Source organism: Gobius niger, assembly GCF_951799975.1.
Source record: "Gobius niger genome assembly, chromosome: 18".
Lineage (NCBI taxonomy): Eukaryota > Metazoa > Chordata > Actinopteri > Gobiiformes > Gobiidae > Gobius > Gobius niger.
Window position 1 is genome coordinate 21,721,713 of NC_136869.1, and position 16,592 is coordinate 21,738,304.

General features: G+C 42.9%; 1 protein-coding gene across 1 annotated transcript in view; it reads left to right on the forward strand.

The window, feature by feature from the left end:
* pard3aa (par-3 family cell polarity regulator alpha, a) overlaps positions 1 to 16,592 on the forward strand; it is a 429,242-nt gene that overhangs the window by 81,400 nt on the left and 331,250 nt on the right. Inside the window, exon 3 of the mRNA XM_079575903.1 lies at positions 2,052 to 2,223. Within this exon, the coding sequence (XP_079432029.1) occupies positions 2,052 to 2,223 (172 nt within the window). The remainder of the gene's footprint in view (positions 1 to 2,051; positions 2,224 to 16,592) is intronic.

Consider the following 16,592-nt stretch of genomic DNA (forward strand, 5'->3'; position numbering starts at 1 on the left):
CACGTTCCCATCCAGTCTTGAAATTACAGCGATGGAGTTGTAAGGGATGAGCTGAAATGGGCTCCGAATGCCACGGAAATGATGGGAAAAGTTGGCAAGACAAAATAAGAAAGCGACTGAAATAAGACAAAATGTTGCAAATTTAAAAGACTTTGATGGAAATGGGATTTTTTTTTTTTTTTTTTCTGTTTGTTTGATCATTGGATTCCATTATTACCTGGCACTCTTTCAAATCATTTCTGATGCTCAAACTAAGGATGTCAGGATGAAAGAATTGCAGAAGATACTTTTCTTCTAAGTTCTAGTTATTATATTATACGATGTAAAATAGATACTGTATGTTAGACCAGACATCTCAAACTCGTGGACTGAAAAAGCCTTGGAGTTTCTGAGACTCTGAAACATTCTTGTGCCGGTAAAGTGGCGTTACGACGTGAGCATATCATAATCAGAGTTCAAAAGCCGACATTGAAGTGAGGAGCTGAGGACCTTTTTTCTCCCTCCCAGAGCAACATAAAGCGCTCACAACATGGAGCACATATTGTTATGTTAAGAACAGACAGAGAGGGTCATCTTATGATCGGAAGGTCAGTGGCATGAATCCTGCAGGTGCACACTGTCGTGTCCTTGGGCAAGACACTTAACCCACCTTGCATCCCGCGTCTGCGTATAATGTTGTTGAGAGTTGGAAAGGGTGAGTGGCTCTTTGCTGTAAAGTGCTTTGGATTAAAGCGCTGTGTAAACTGAGACCATTCACTGATGCTCTGAACGTAAAAGCAGCTGCATAAAGTGGGTCTGATTAGACTATTAATTAGTACTGCATTAATTATAAGGTTGCGCCCACGCCCTGTAATTGGATGATGTCATAATCTCAGATGGAGACAAAGAAAAATTGATATAAGTTGAATTTGATCATTATTTTCAAAGTGATTTGATTTCATTCACAAACTTGTCATGTTCAACTTATGGCTTACTAACTTACTAACAACACACAATTGTTTCTGAAAATGGTCGCGACTTTTGGACACTTTCGGACCTTAGTTTACATTTGCTGTTTTTGTTTGATGCGGATTGTCCCAATGAGAGAGAATTTAGTCAAAGACAACGATCTTTCACCAAAGAACAAAAAAAGAGTGGTGCGCACTGAATGGATGCTGCTGCCGGATGCTCTCTCATCGAATGCAATTTCTCCATCTGTGAGATCAATAAAGTACCATCGTATCTTATCTTATCTTATCTTAAATAAAAATCTGTATTTTGTTACCATAAACAATGATGGAATTCTTACCTGCCCACCGCCCTAATTTTAATTTTAAGAGAATTACACAATTAGGTAATATACTTTCTGTTATAAATCATAATAAAGCAAGTAATAAAAAGTAGTTAAATTATTAATAAAATACATTTTTGGCTGCTGCTCTACATGCGTTTGAGACCTCTGTGTTGGACTCTGCTGGAGACTCATTCCCAGGTCTCCTGTCCTCATTACACAGAGGGACATCACAGCATATAAACACAAAACAGACTGATTTTCTGACATGTTTTTAAAAGAAGTTATGTTAAGAATTTTAACAATTGTTGTTGCCCTCCTCAAAACCACGTTGGGTTCCGGAGGTAAAATTCCCTTTTAATGTTTTCTGCATTTTTGAAAAAAATGAACAAAGCAAAAACCCATTATTATAAGTACTATGAAAACAATCCAGCTCCATTGTCGCACTCGGTCTATATCTATAAGTGTATATATAAGTGCTGTACTGTTAAGTGCAGCCTTTGAAGCTGTAATCCTTATCTGCTCAGGAGAGTGTGTCTGCATATCACCTCTGAGAAAGTGGAGCACATTGTCGCAAAGGGAGCCCAACCTGGCAACCCGAGTGCCCTGCTACAAGATTACAGATGTCTCACAATTACACCACAGGGACAAAGACAAAGGAGCGGCAAAGACGTCTCACTAAAGAGTTAATGATGCTCTAAATGGGGACATAATACGGTTTAAGTGCTCATTGTTATTCATTTTTACAGGTGTTGATAAAATGTTCTCTTGTCTTCTCCAGCTGGTGGCAGTCTTTGAGGAGCAGGACCCGCATAACGGAGGAGATGGGACCAGCGCCAGCTCGGGAACCCAGAGTCCAGAGCCCTTCTCCGGGGACGTGAGCTCGGCCTCGGCCTTCCAGCCCTACCAGGCCCACAGCGAGATCGAAGTGACGCCGTCCGCCCTGCGATCCAGTGAGTTACAGCACACTGACATCAGAGAGGTGTTTTTCATGCTTCTGGAGGACTGTTGAGCTCCATAGTGGCCTAAAGTGGTCAATAATTCTGCCAGGACAGAAGAGTGTATAGATAGTAGTTTATAAAATCTTAACTTGGTACAACTAGCAACAGAAGTTTCTCCTCGTTTCAGTCACCGTACACGCAAGTATGTTCCCAAAGTCTAGTGAAGAAGTTGAACAAAGTGTCTCCCCTGCTTTGTGCCAGGGTGTGATGTTGAGTCACAGCGGCTGCCGATTCACCTGACATGCTTTCATTGTGCTACACGTCCTGGGAATGCCACTTTCCCGACTTATCCAGACAGGTAGGACCCCAGACGGAGGCGCCGGGACATTTTCAGTCACGCTCGAGCGAGAGGAGGGGAAAAAAAGGAAATGGCCGCTTGATGTCCCCTCTAAAATGTACCTGGTGTCCACCTCTCCACACGCCGTGAAGTGGAACCAAGAGCTGACAAAGGGCTGTCATGCTCTTGTCTGGGAATGTATGCTTTATAAGGGGAAAGCTTACATATAGGTCCGCACCGCTGTCCCAGTAGGAGCCGTGTCAAGTTCACGTCGAAAGTGGGACTTTTATACAAACCACAAGGTGAATTTGAAAGCTTTCCGTCTCATTCTGGAATGAAAGTGTGTTTTTTGTGCAAGTTAACTTTTTTAAAGTTACACACACCACGCCATCTTGTTTTTATGTTGATCCACTTTCGCACTCTTCCACAAGTAAATGCAATGGTTTGCCCAGCTTTTAAACACGTTTAAGTTTGGATTATTACGCAGAAAAATATTTAGTACGATTGTAAAACACATACTTTATACAAACAAAAATATACACTCACTACATTAAAATTCTGTCAATTTCTGATATATTTTTTTTTATCAAGCAACTTTCTTTTTCAGTTTGTTTTACAGCCAGTATTGTCACATATTTATTTCAAAAGCATATTGCCTGTGTTGATCTCATCATTTTCAAACCTGTGCATTTTCCACCATAGAATGGCTGTGTTTATTCCACCCACACAGTGTCTCTCCTCTGCCTCTGCCAATGTCACGGCCTGTAAATAGCGCTTCCATTTAGCAAATTTAATGACAAGATCGGTACACAGCAGGGCAGCGCTGCATCCTACACAGCAGCTCCTTCTCTTTATATACTGCAGTTTGTTTTCAAGATAATGACAAGCTCAATGTTTGTATTTGGAGACTTCACTGTCCCCGAGGGGAACGTTATCATTTAACGTTGTCATTTAAAGGTGAGGGTGGGCGCGCCTCTAATGGACAAACCTGACTCATGTGTTTTAGGAAGTGGGTGAATGCGGAGTTACCAGAGTCAACCTTCACAGTCGTAGGGAGAATATGGGAAAGCACAGGGGCAGCAGTTATGGCATTAAGGAAAGATTTTATCGGTCTTACAATGGAGACATTCCACCTCTCCATTTGTCCTTCCACTGCCCCCTGTCCAATAATAATATCATCAAAAAAGATTGAAAACTAGGGAACTTTTTTTCCAACTATATTTGTCTGATATTGGCACTTTAAAGGTGCATTATGCAACTTTTTATGCAAAAAAAGTTGATATTTGTGCGTATTCGACCTTGTAGTGACCTGTATGAGTGGTCAGCATTGCGCCTTTACTTTCGATCACGGTGGTCTCTACAACCCTCCAGGATCAATTGTTTTGTAGGGTTTCTAGTGAGAGGATCCGTCAGCAATGAAAACCTTCCAAACAACTGATCCTGGGGCGTCCTAGAGACCGCTGTGATGTAAAGTAAAGCCACCATGCTGACCATTCATTCAGCGGCTGGGTCACTACAAGGTCAAATACGCACAAATATATATATAAAAAACTCATATAAAAAGTTGCGTAAGGCAGCTTTAAGTTTTAGTAGATTAAAGGAGACATATTTACTTGTTGGAGCTTTTTTTTATCCTGTTTCCTCGTCAAAAACAAACCAGGAGTAGTGTTTCACTTCATTCACATCGTAACCTTGCTCACTTTAGTCATTCTTCTACTGCAACGCTTCATATAGGACCATCACTCCATCTGACCGTCAATATTGTATCTTGTTTCGATCACATATAAACAAGCAACAGCTCCTCATTGAGTGTGTTATCCATGCACACACATTAAGAATGCTAAAACATTAACTGCAAATGGTCTGTCACCTGAAAAGCAGGTTCATTATCCACAATCATGTATGTCCACTGCAAGACGCCTTCTTCTTTTTCTGTCAAATATCACTGTTAGAGTCTGTTGGAAACTCTTTGTATCTCCACATAATGTCGTTAAAAGTTTGAAAACACGATTTAAAACCATTTCGTTACTCTATGCAGACTCCAGACCTGCCTCCTTACATTTCCTCACGTCCAAAGCACTCAGGATGCATATGGAGCATGATAATAGAATATATAGCCGGACAGACAGACAGCCTGACTGCGCCTCTAAGGAAGACGGTCAGGCTTCCTCTGGAGATGCAGATGAGACAATTACTGGCCGCAATATTCCGCAGCAGACGTCCGACGAATGTGGATCGCGGCGCCCGGCAGCTGTGATCCCAGAATTACAGCTATTTCAAATCGCCATCACAGAGCTATATATATATACTGATTGTTTTCTGTCCTCCCCACTCCCCCTTCCTTTATTCCTGCCTGCGAACATGTGCGGCGCAGGTCAAACGGCTCATAATTGGACGGTAGATGAGATGTAAATTACTGTAATGAATGTAATTTTAATTATACGGACGCTTTAGCCGACGCCGCTGCCTCTGCTGCCGCCGCCATCGCCTCTGCACGCTCAAATGATTTTTGGAGTTTTCAGAAGTTACAGGGAGAAAAAAAAAAAAAAAAGATCTTTCAAACTTTAAATTAGCACAGTCTCTATGTGACATGGGAAATAAGTACTTTGCGGCGAGTTTCTTGATGAGATTGTATTTGCTTTGTGGGAAGAGGGAAAGGGTGCTCGTCAGGGGGCGGAAGACGAGCCTGTTGTGCATGTTTTAGGTTGCAATACGTGACATTGGAATGGATTTGAAGCAGGGATCTTATGACTCTGAGGGGAAAGTGCAGATAAAGTAATGTCTCACAATGAGCCTGAAATCTGAAATACCAGCCACATACTTGCCAATACCATGAAGGGATCTCGATCATTATGTTTGCAAAGTATATATACTTTAAAGGTGCATCATGCAACTTTTATGTGAAAGCTAAGTTGACATTTGTGCGCATTTGACCTTCTAGTGACCCTGCAGCTGTGTGAGTGGTCAGCATGACGCTTTTACTTTCGATCACGGTGGTCTCTACAACGCTCCAGGATCAATTGTTTTGTAGGTTTTCTGGTCAGCAGTGAAAATCTTTCAAACAATTGATCCTGGAGCGTCCTCGAGAACACTGTGATGGAAAGTAAGGCCACCATGCTGACCACTCACACAGCCGCTTGGTCACTACAAGGTCAAATACACACGAATATCAACTTTTTTTCCATATACAAAGCTGCATCATGCACCTTTAAAGCTAAGAAACACCTATATTGTGATACACAACTCTGCAATCTGTTACATAATTTAAAATGGACAAACTTGTAAACATTATGCCCATCCAAGCCTATTTAACACTCAATTTCAAACTTTCACTGATGGAATCTCACACAAAGATGCAAACAAACAAGCTACAACTACATTTTTACATCTGAAACATAACAGAGAGGCCACTTTTTTTTTTTTTTTACCTGAGGAAGAGTGCGCTGCAGCTGCCTCTCCTTGCGGCAGTGCAGTGACAGCAGTCCGAGGGCCATTAGAGAGATTGGCTGCGGGGGTGAAGTGTGGACACCTTATCCAGGAGGAAGGCGTTGATCTAATCCATTTGGCTCCGTGCTCTGTCACTGAGGAGGCTCCCTGCCACCAGCCAAGGCCAGTTAGAAGTCACTTAGGAGACGGGGCAGATCCTGGGTGACGCAGCCAAACGGCATAAATGCATGTACAGGCAAGTTGTGGCAGGTTTTTCTGAGGTATATTTGGAGCGACAGTGCCAGACAGACCAGTGCACTGATGTCATAGTATGGAGAAAGACTTTAAGTATTGTTAAAGTGGACATAGATTGCATAATTGCGGTTCATAAACTTGATATTGGGCTCGACAGCTATGGAGGTGTCCTCTCACTGTTATAATGCAGGGACAAGTACGTGAAGTTTTCCCTCTTAGTATGACGTACTTGGGCAGGCTTAAAGGAACAGGAACACAGTTTTTCCATACTGAGATATGTTCTTACCTGAGCTTAGATAAGTTGATACGTAGCTGTCTGGTCTTTGTGCGTGCCCGTGGAAGAGTTTGGTCTCTTCTAACTTCACCCCTCGTTTAAAGCTATAGAAATATACAGGGAGAAGCCAAATGCTAACAACATCTTTGGTCTTTTTGCGTGACTGAGGGCATACAGTTCTTCCATCCTGTGATATGTTCTTACCTGAGCTTAGACGAGTTGATATGTACCTGTCTGGGCTTTGTGCGTGCCCGTGGAAGAGCGTGGTAGCTTCCAACTTCACCTCTGTTTGGAGCTAAAGGAATATGCTGGGAGAGGCCAAATGCTAACAACATCTTTGTTCGTTTGACTAGACCAGAAAGGTACGCATCGACTCGTCTAAGCTCAGGTAAGAACATATCTCAGTGTTGAAAAACGGTGGCCTGTTCCTTTAAAAATGCAATACCTTTTCAGACCAACGTCGGAGGTAGTTGCCCAAAAGCTTTTCTAGCTCACACAGAACTTCCAGGGCCAAAGACATACGCACAGTCGCACGCGCAGAAGAAGAATGATAGCTGTAACTTATTTTGTCGGTATACTTTCCAAATTTTTTCCTCCAGTGTGCGCTCTGCTATACGACTTCACCGATCCCATCATCTCCACATCTCCGCTAACGAATCTCGCCGCTAAGCACTTTCACACCCACAGCCCCCTCTGCGACATCCGACTGCCTCGCTCGGATCTCACTCAGCCCCGAACCTATTTGTTATGTCAACTCCTAATCACACTCCTGCGCTGTAGAGGGAGCCGGGGAGCGCCTGGGGTGTGTCTTCAAAGTGCTGAGGAGTGGGCGAAACATAACATCGTAAAAAACCCTCGCTATGTCATAACATCACCTAGGGCTTATTTTAGCTAATTATTACGAGAGCGGGCCCGTTAAATATATCGCGCGGACAGTGTTTTGGGAAAAAAAGCCTTCACTCAGCATCATTGGGATCGGGAAGTCTTTTTATTACTCCGCGTTGCAATAAAGCCAGAGCTGGACGCCTGAAAGGTCTAGACTTGTGAGTTTGTCGACTGCTTTATTACTTCCTGCGCTGGGGCCCGGGGAGTGTAGCCCCGTAGGTCGCTAAAAGCTACAGAGGAGTAGATTGGAAAACAAAGCCGCCCTCAATGGTTGACGTGTAAAAATAGACTGGAGCGTCGAGCCGAGCGCCCGGGGGGTCGTGAGGGACATGGGAAGGCTGCCCAAGTTTGTTTGCACTGACTCGTGGAGCAGCGGAAGGAGGGGGGGGGGTATTTATCAGGGTCCAGTGTCAGGAGGGAAAAATGGCCGCCGTGACCCACTGACCTCGTGCGGGATTGTGAATGTCGGGTCTGTTTGGTCGTAATGTAAACGGAGTGCAGATTTGTGGACGTGCAAAGGGCTAAGGTCAGGCAGTGTTAGTTTGAAATGTTGCTGAAGTGGCTATTCTGTCACCTAAACTATACAGATTATTCCTTCACTCCTGCCAATCGTGGGTCCAGAACTGATAGCACCACAGTAGATATCCAGATGTTTTTCTCCTTCCATGTTTTACATTTATGACAAACTGGGAGGCCTTATTAACTGTTCACTGTTCAATTGCTGAAGCCCATAGTGCCAGTGTGAGAAACTCCACAGTCAGGGATCGAACCCAGGGCCGTGAGGTGGTTTTGTTCCTCAAGTAGAGAAGGGCAGATGAGACTTGATGCGTAGTTGAATTATGAATATCACGATCAGAGGATTTGAGTTGAGTTGAGAGATGTTTGGCTCAATCTTCATGACAATGAGACAAAGAGGGAGCGAGTAAAATTGACACCGATAGTTTTGGTCCAAACTAATTCCTAACTTTCCATTTCTAGCATCTCAAAATGCATGTTTCACAACTTTCCGGGATCAATACTGTCACAGGAAACAATGGTAATGGTAAACAATGTCAACCACCCTGCCAGATCACAGTTTATAGCTGTTTAATTAGATGCACAGTGGACGAAACAAATTTCAATCCACCACTCAAACAAATGAGTAAAGTCTCGCGTCTCTCCCAAACATTGAATTATGTTTTGGGAAGGCCAAAACATATTGGCAACAGGAATAGCAATAGCAAATCTCTATCATATCATTCTGGGAATCACCACACACCGCTTCTTCCTACTTTCATCCCAAACTACTTTGCACAATAAACCATTTGATTATCATTCATTTACATTGTGAAGGTCAGGTTCAAAGTGGGGCAGATGGCCAAGGGCAGTGCCTTTAGCCCGCGGCACTCTACTCCACAAAGGCCTTGAGGGTGTTTAGCATCCCTTTGTCTCCATCATTCCCGGTCCCAGTGGGCCTTCTGATACCCCTGCCCCACCCGTCCCATCTCATTAATATCCCACAGTCTCTTTCTGATGTGCTCCACCTGTGTACTGGGTCCCCTTCCAAATGTGTGCAGCAGTCAGACAGCCAGCTACATTTGTGCAGTTCTTCAGCAGTGATTTATGGAGATTTTTGGTCCGCTGTGACACACATTCTTTTCTAAGCATTCTGTGTAACAAATGTGACTGCATTTATTGAGTAGAAAATAATGAATGTGTTACAGCGATAAGGTCACTGTTATAATTACTCTATTCACATGTCACTGAAATAGCAACACAGATTCTTTGGGTGCAACCATTTTGACATAATGGTTTGGTACTCTGAGTAAAGCAGGGGGAACGCTAGACCTGGGGGCCAAATTCGGCCTTCCAGCAGAGAACCTCTAGCCCTAAACTGATTTTGAGAAATATCATTCATTACACAAATCAGAGATCAAAAACCTGTGAAAATACTTCAAAAGTAAGTTCCCAACTAAGCAACCCTACTAGCTTTTAGGTTTAGGTTTCATTATGATGTTGAAATTGTTGTAAATGGTGCTTTTCTTTGAGCTACAATTGTGAGGTTTGGCCTTTGGTATTTTGGCAATGAAGAAAATCGTCCCTCCATGACGTAAACTTGCCTACCCCTGGACTAAAGCAGTGGTTCCCAAGTTAAGCATGGGGGCTCCTGGGATTGTACAGGTGGTCTGGAGCTTTGTCTGGCCAGAAAGGCCGGTCATAAGAGATATCATTTGTGCAAATTAAATGGTTCAAACTCCTCACTTCTGACTGAGAAAGGGCTACATCTGCAGAAAACACATTTACATGCTCATTGGGTCATTATTTTTATACATTGGGATATATTTGTGGGAGCCGCTTTTTTTTTTTTACTACAGCTCGTGCAGGGGGGACTTCAAGGAAAACATTTGGGAACCACTAGAATAAGATGTAGTAAAATGTAAACACAGTGTTAATATACATAAAGATAAATTGCTTCTTGAATGATGCAGAACGATTACGCCTATTTCAATGTTTTGTTTGTTATTCTACCTAAGTCCCAGTTTTATCTTTAGAATGAGGAACTCTCTGTTTTGCTACGTCACTCATGTTTTAGAACTTATCCCTTTCTTCTGATCAACTTTTCTTAATGAAACTGGCACTGTTATAAAACTTTGCAAAAGACTTACCACTGGCATTGTCCCATTAAACTAAGAAATAGCTAAAATACATTCAACCTGTTACTGGAGTACAATAGTCTGATGTGTTCATGTAAAGAGGTAGACAGTTGAAATCACTCATAACTCGTGCAAATGAAGACTACATCTTTCTGCCTTTAGTTCCAAAAACTCTCATCTCATACTCCTCATTTCTGTTTTTCATCAGATTTTCGAAGATACCATGTTCCCCCAAAGTGCGGTGGAAATGCCAGAATACTCTAAGGCACGATCACTTACAGAGAGCTTACTCTGGCTCGCAATCAGAGCGCGGATCAAAGCTCAACATTCTCTCACAGTCCACTTGATTATTTTTCTTTTATGGAGTTTGCTTTGACATGCGATGGAACATTAATGCAGTCTTCACATGACAGTGTGCTGAAACTGACCAGGCCTTCTTCTCCGATGTTCTCCGACTGAGGGATAGTGCGGGGAGAATGTTTATTTGTACGTTTTGGGATAAGCTAATTACTGATAATGTGATTGTGCAGTGAAATGTGACATTTTGACAAGGATTGAAAGTCTAATGCTTTAATGTAGATAGAAACCAAACCAAGATGTGAAATAGTAAAGCAGTTATGATACTTGTAAAGGGGATTGCATGTAGAACTAAAAAATTACAAAAATAGTCGTGTCACGGTCTCAAAACCTGAGTTTCTAAACTTGTACCCAGTGTCTTACGTCGTCCCAAATCCTCCCACACAAGGCTCTTTTGTCAAATCACTCACAGCCTTCCTGCTCTCATCACCTCCCCGCATTTGTTTCCCCTAATGCGAACCTTTATTCCTCCCAATAATCAAACCCTCTTTTCATTCCCGTGCATCCACTTGGACTTGTCATCACCCGGGGCCTCGGCAGGGATACCCCATATCCCCCTTTGTTTTTCGAAGCTCTCCGCAGCAGGTTGACATACGAGCTTAAGTTTCCTGCCGACTAACTCAACCCTGCTGGCTCACATTGTCTTTGTCACGCGGGATTAAGCCTCGGAGCAATGATCAAACCAAAACCTGAGCCGAGCAACGGGATCCCCCCCTTTGCCAGGCCCGCGAGTGTGCCGTGTCAGGAGGGTACAGCGCCGCGGTGAAGCATTTGACTGCAGATCAAGAGGTCCCCGGTTCAAATCTAAGTGCCCCCGCAGTTTAAAGGAGGAGAGTGATGACATGCTGCATCGGCTAAATGGTGTTTCGGCTTAGGTTTCTCACGTAACAGGCTTGCATGTGACTCAAAGTGGCACTGTGGTGCTTACTTTTCATGGAAATTAGAAGCGTTATTGTCCTACTGCTGACTGAAGACTTTAGCTTTACTTAAAATAGAATATAGAAGCAAACTTTAGCTTATGGGCATGTTTTTTTTGTGTCAGTCATATAAGGACTGCTATTAAACACAAAATAGTGTGTTATTCCTGCCAAACTCCACTCCAAACAATGAGCTGTACCTGTCACAGGATCGGCCGTAGACAAGTCCATTAACAAGCACCATGTTTACTTCAATCAATCATGTTTAGAATTCAGTTGATATTTGATTAGTTGTCCTATGTAGATATAGATAGCATGTTGTCATGAATGCATTTTAAGGTAAGACAATCTACTGCCATGACCTGTTGATGACACATAGACTTTGCAGTAGCACCTGCTAACACTCCATACCTTCTCACTGCCCACGCACACGTATCCAGTTGTCTCCCGAATCCTCAACCATGTCACTTTATTACAGCGAGTGAAAGTGTCAATGCGTCGTGTGGAAAAATAAGTAAGAAAGCCCGCCGGACATACCTGCTGTGTAATTCCAAGCATGGCGGGGAAGCTTAGCGCACATTTTTGAAGTTTGAAATTTGAAAAACCTCTTCCTCGAGGCACTGTGCTCCTCTCGCTGCACTCTATCAGGAGTTCTTCTGCTAGAATTCACCAGCTCCGCGCATGTTCGCTTGCTGTCTACACCTTGATGTGGTGTGAAGTCAAAAGTTTCAAAGCACCCCTTCAACTCCCATTTACCACTGCGGAAAGTTTCTGCAAAGTTTGCCCTGAAATAACTTCTCGACTATGGGGTTATGTAAGCCGAGTGCAGTAGTCATAGTAACAGTACTTCGTGCTTGCGCATCTAATTGGTGGATTATGAATCTCTGTAAGAATCTTAATCCTGTTGGATTAACCTCAAAGGGGTTCATACGAGACTAAAATAGCTTTTGTTGCCTTTGAAGCGTTACTACTAGTACTACGATTGTCGATACAAAATACCAAATACTCCAGCTCTAACTACTTTTGTCTTAGTGTTTGAAGCCTCTGTATTGTTTTTACCTTTGTACAACTGAAAACATTTGGAAACATGCAAGCATTACTAAATAATAATGATCAGTTAGACACTTATTTTCTTTGAAGATTTGTTCAGTATTTTATTCTATTTATTGAGTGAAATGTTCTGCAGCCTGGTTTTGAATTCCCCTCGTTTCTGCATCCAAACCCTCTTGACCTGTGGCTTTAATGGCTATCAACAGCCAGTGTGTGTGTGTGTGTGTGTTTGTGTGTGTTTATGTGTGTGTGTGTGTACGACTTTCAAAATTAGCGTTAGCTTCTCTGAGCTGCAAGTGAGCAGTTGAGTGCACACCAGTCCAGTACGTTTTCCGGAGAGAAGCTTTTAGTTCACTGGCCCTATCGCTCGTCCAGCAGCTCCATTCTCAAAGGCTCACACCAAATAAATCATCAAAAGAACCAAAGAAACACTGGCGAGCGATGGAAGTCGGCCGTCATGGCGCTTTCTGGGTTCAGACGTTTGTTTATTTGTTTGGACAAAATAAAAGGCGAAAGTTGCGGCTGAAGTTGTGCTGATATGGATTTCTGGTGAAGTCAGTTTTGCTGGCAAAATGCATAGAAGATATAATTTGCAAAGTTCAGTAAGTGACAACAGAATCAGTTCCAAAGTACGCTGGTTTGTGGTTTGAGAAGTGGAATCTTAGCAGAGGCCAATTTGCAAATATTCTTTTTATAAAAGTTTGCGTTAATTTTGTTTTGCGCAGATTGGCAGCCTCACTTCCATAAGTGTATCTCAGGGCAGCAGCAACTTACCATGAAAATGAATGAAGAAGAATAATGACTAAATTATTATGCAATTATTTTGTGTCAAAATGGTAAAAAAACAACAGCTCATGGATAGTATTGTGTCTCGGGGCTCTTTGAATCACTGATATTAATCTCAGAGACCTGGGATGATTAGTTTTCAGGTTAAGCCCAGTTAAGGGAAAAACTACTGAAAAAGGATGTTCCACTTTATTATGCAGATCATCATTTTCAAGTAATAAGGGAAAGAAAAAGGGTCTCTCTGCTGATGAAAAGTGTGAAATAGTTGAATGCCTTGGTCTAGGTATGAAAACCTTCGATATTTCATGAAAGATTAAACGTAATCATCATACTGATGAGAGATTTGTGGATGATTCAGAGCACACTCGGGTTTGTGCAGATAAAGGCACAATATGGACGGTTTCTGTCAGACAAAGACATCAGATGAATAGAACAGCTGCTACAAAGCAGCATACAGGTATTTGAAGCTGCTGGTGCCTCTGGAGTCTTCCGAACATCAAGGTGTAGGACCCTCCAGAGGCTGCAGTTGTGCATAAACCTTCTATCCAAGCCTCCCCTAAACTGTTCATTGAAGCTCATGAACAAGAACGGCTGCAACGAGCTCAGAAATACATGAAGACTCATTTTCGTGTTCACTGATGAGGCCGTGTAACCCTGGATGGTCAAATCAATGGAGTAATGGATGGCTGGTGAACGGCCACAATGTCCCAACAAGGCTGTGACGTCAGTAAAGAGGTGGCGGAGTCATGTTTTGGGCCAGAATCATGGGGAGAGAGCTGGTCAGTCCCTTTAGGATCCCTGAAGGAGTGAAAATGACGTCTCAGTTTCTGACTGACCACTGTCTTCTATGCTACAAAAAGAAGAGCCGTGTTTTCCTGAACAAGATCATCTTCATCATGACAACGCACCATGTCCTGCTGTAAAGAAAACCTCTGCATCACTGGCTGCTATGGGCATAAAAGGAGAGAAACTCATGATGTGGACCCCCTCCTTCCCTGACCTCAACCCTATTGAGAACCTTTGGAGCCTCAACAAAAAAACTTCTTTGAGGGTGGGAGGCTATTCTGACATCCTGCAAAGAAATCCAAACAGAAACTGTCCAAAAACTCACAAGTTTAATGGATTTAAGAATTTTTAAGCTGCTATCACGCAAGGGCTCCTATGGTAAAATATAACTTGACCTGTTAAGATTTTTTTGATTGAAATAGCTTTTGATTTCAGTAAGTATGACCTCCTAATGCTACAAATTCAACAAATGACCATTTTCAGTTAATTACAAGATTTAAAATGTATTGAAACGATGAGTTGCATAATAATTTGGAACAGTGGATTTTGAGGTTTTACTATATTTATTTTTGAAAAAAATGCTGTTATCACTGGGAGATTTTTTCAACCACATTTAAATGATCCTCTACCAGTTAAAGACTTGAAAATTATACTGACTCTCATTTGAGTTGACAATTTAGAAAATCTTAGAAAAATGTCATTTGCATAATAATTTGGAATGCAGTGTAAAATGCAATGACATAACATCACTGTCATTAAGTTTGAACAGGCTACCACAGTACACTGAACCCATCAATACATTTGAAGCCGCTTTTCCAATTTATCTCATTTATTTTTGCAGTAAATCCGTGTGTAACTTTTTCCCATGCTATTTCTCAAAATGGACTCCCGCTGATCTAACCCAGACGACAAGTTAACAAGTGTTTGCCAAAGATCCAGCCGGGCAGGTACGGATTAGCACTTGGCTCCACCGCCTCGTAGCCCCTTCCTCCCTGCAGACCCATAGGGCTATAGCCGTGTTGTTTTAATCAGGAGCGACTTTGGCCACACATTTGTGACTGACTGAGATTTATAGCCCCGTTTAGGTTCGGGTCTGTTTCTCCAGTCTGGGCCCGTATAATGGAGAGACAGTGTAATGGTGTTTACATTGAAGGTGCTGCCGTGCACTGGTGTCTGGACTGCGCTCTGTTTGCTTTGCTGATTAGCAGGTCCCCACTGGTGCGAATGAACGGGACTTTTGTCTGAGCGACCCAAGTTTAGAATATCCTCAAATGGACTGTGGCAGTTTTCAAATGTAAAACCGCGTCGGATTTGGAGTTTCTTGGTCACTGCTTGAATTCCATTGCGCAAAACGGTGTCTAAACGGACCAGGTAGAGATGAGAAGCCACACAGCACTACAAGCTCTCAACAACACAGACGAAAACATGTATACTGCAGTAAAAGTCTGCCATTCTTAATTAATCTCATCCGGTTTGGAAAGGCCCATGCCAAGAGCAAAGTCTTTGACGTCAACGGCATGTTATTTAACCGTCACAGGCGGTAAACTAAGGACAACAAAATCCATTACCATCCATGTAGCCTGCTATCGATTCTTAAAGCCATGGAAAAGACACACTCCCATTCACACAGCGGCGGTCTCTGAGGTGATGCCTGACCCAGATGAGTCAGCTTTGATTTGGAAAGCCTTCTGCTCCTCCCTCCCAGTCTTTTCCCCCACTGTCAGGGGAGGATGGATCTGCAGGGCGGAGCAGCTGCCGATTCAAGACCGCAGAAATAAGTCCCTTGTTTTTTTGCGCCATCGAAAATGGAGGAACCTTTTTGTCCTATGAAAAGGCATTCACACTTCAAGACTGTATCGCTTACCTCAAACACTTCAAATCAAACAGAACTCATAATAATAAAGTAAAAAAAAACATTATTTTATAACTGTCTTTTACATTGATTCAGTGAGAAGCTGTTGAAATGACTTGGCATCAGATGTTAAATGAGGGTCTTAGGTATCTGTGGCGGTCCTCTTTGTGCTGTGCTCCGGTCTGCAGGAGTCCTACTGTCTGTGGGAGGCAGCAGCGAACAGAGGGGGGTCAGGGCACCAGAGTGTAAATATCTCAGGGGACCGGTGGAAGCCTGACATCCTCCTCCTGACTGCTCGATCGTCTCGCTGTCAGGACAAACACAACCAGGTTCCGTATCTCTGTGTCTTGTTAAAAAAGGCAAACTGCAGAGTTGACTCGAAACTGACGGAGAACATCCAGTCGCTTTCTTTGACTGCAGGGACTGAAATAACACAAGCGGAAATGTCCCCACTCTATGCACATTTGCCCACAAATGTAATTGAAATACTTTACATATGTCACTCCAGCCTCCCATGTGTCACTAAACCAACAACCAATCATTCCACATTTATTCTCACACATTACTTTTCCATCCATGCATTCGATGTAATCTCCTGCAGACGGCTTAGCGCTCTGTGTTTATTCGAAGCTTTCCTTATGTCACGTTCGGAGATTAGTCTGATAAACACTGCGCAGACGTCTTTAGATCCGAAAACTTGTTCATTTTCCGTCTTCTCGTCGCCGCGTTTGTACCAGCATGGATAATTTAGTGACACCCCTTTACCACTCAGACCTAGAGAGAGACAATTGGGACAGAGTTAGAGAGCGAGATTGAGTCAGGA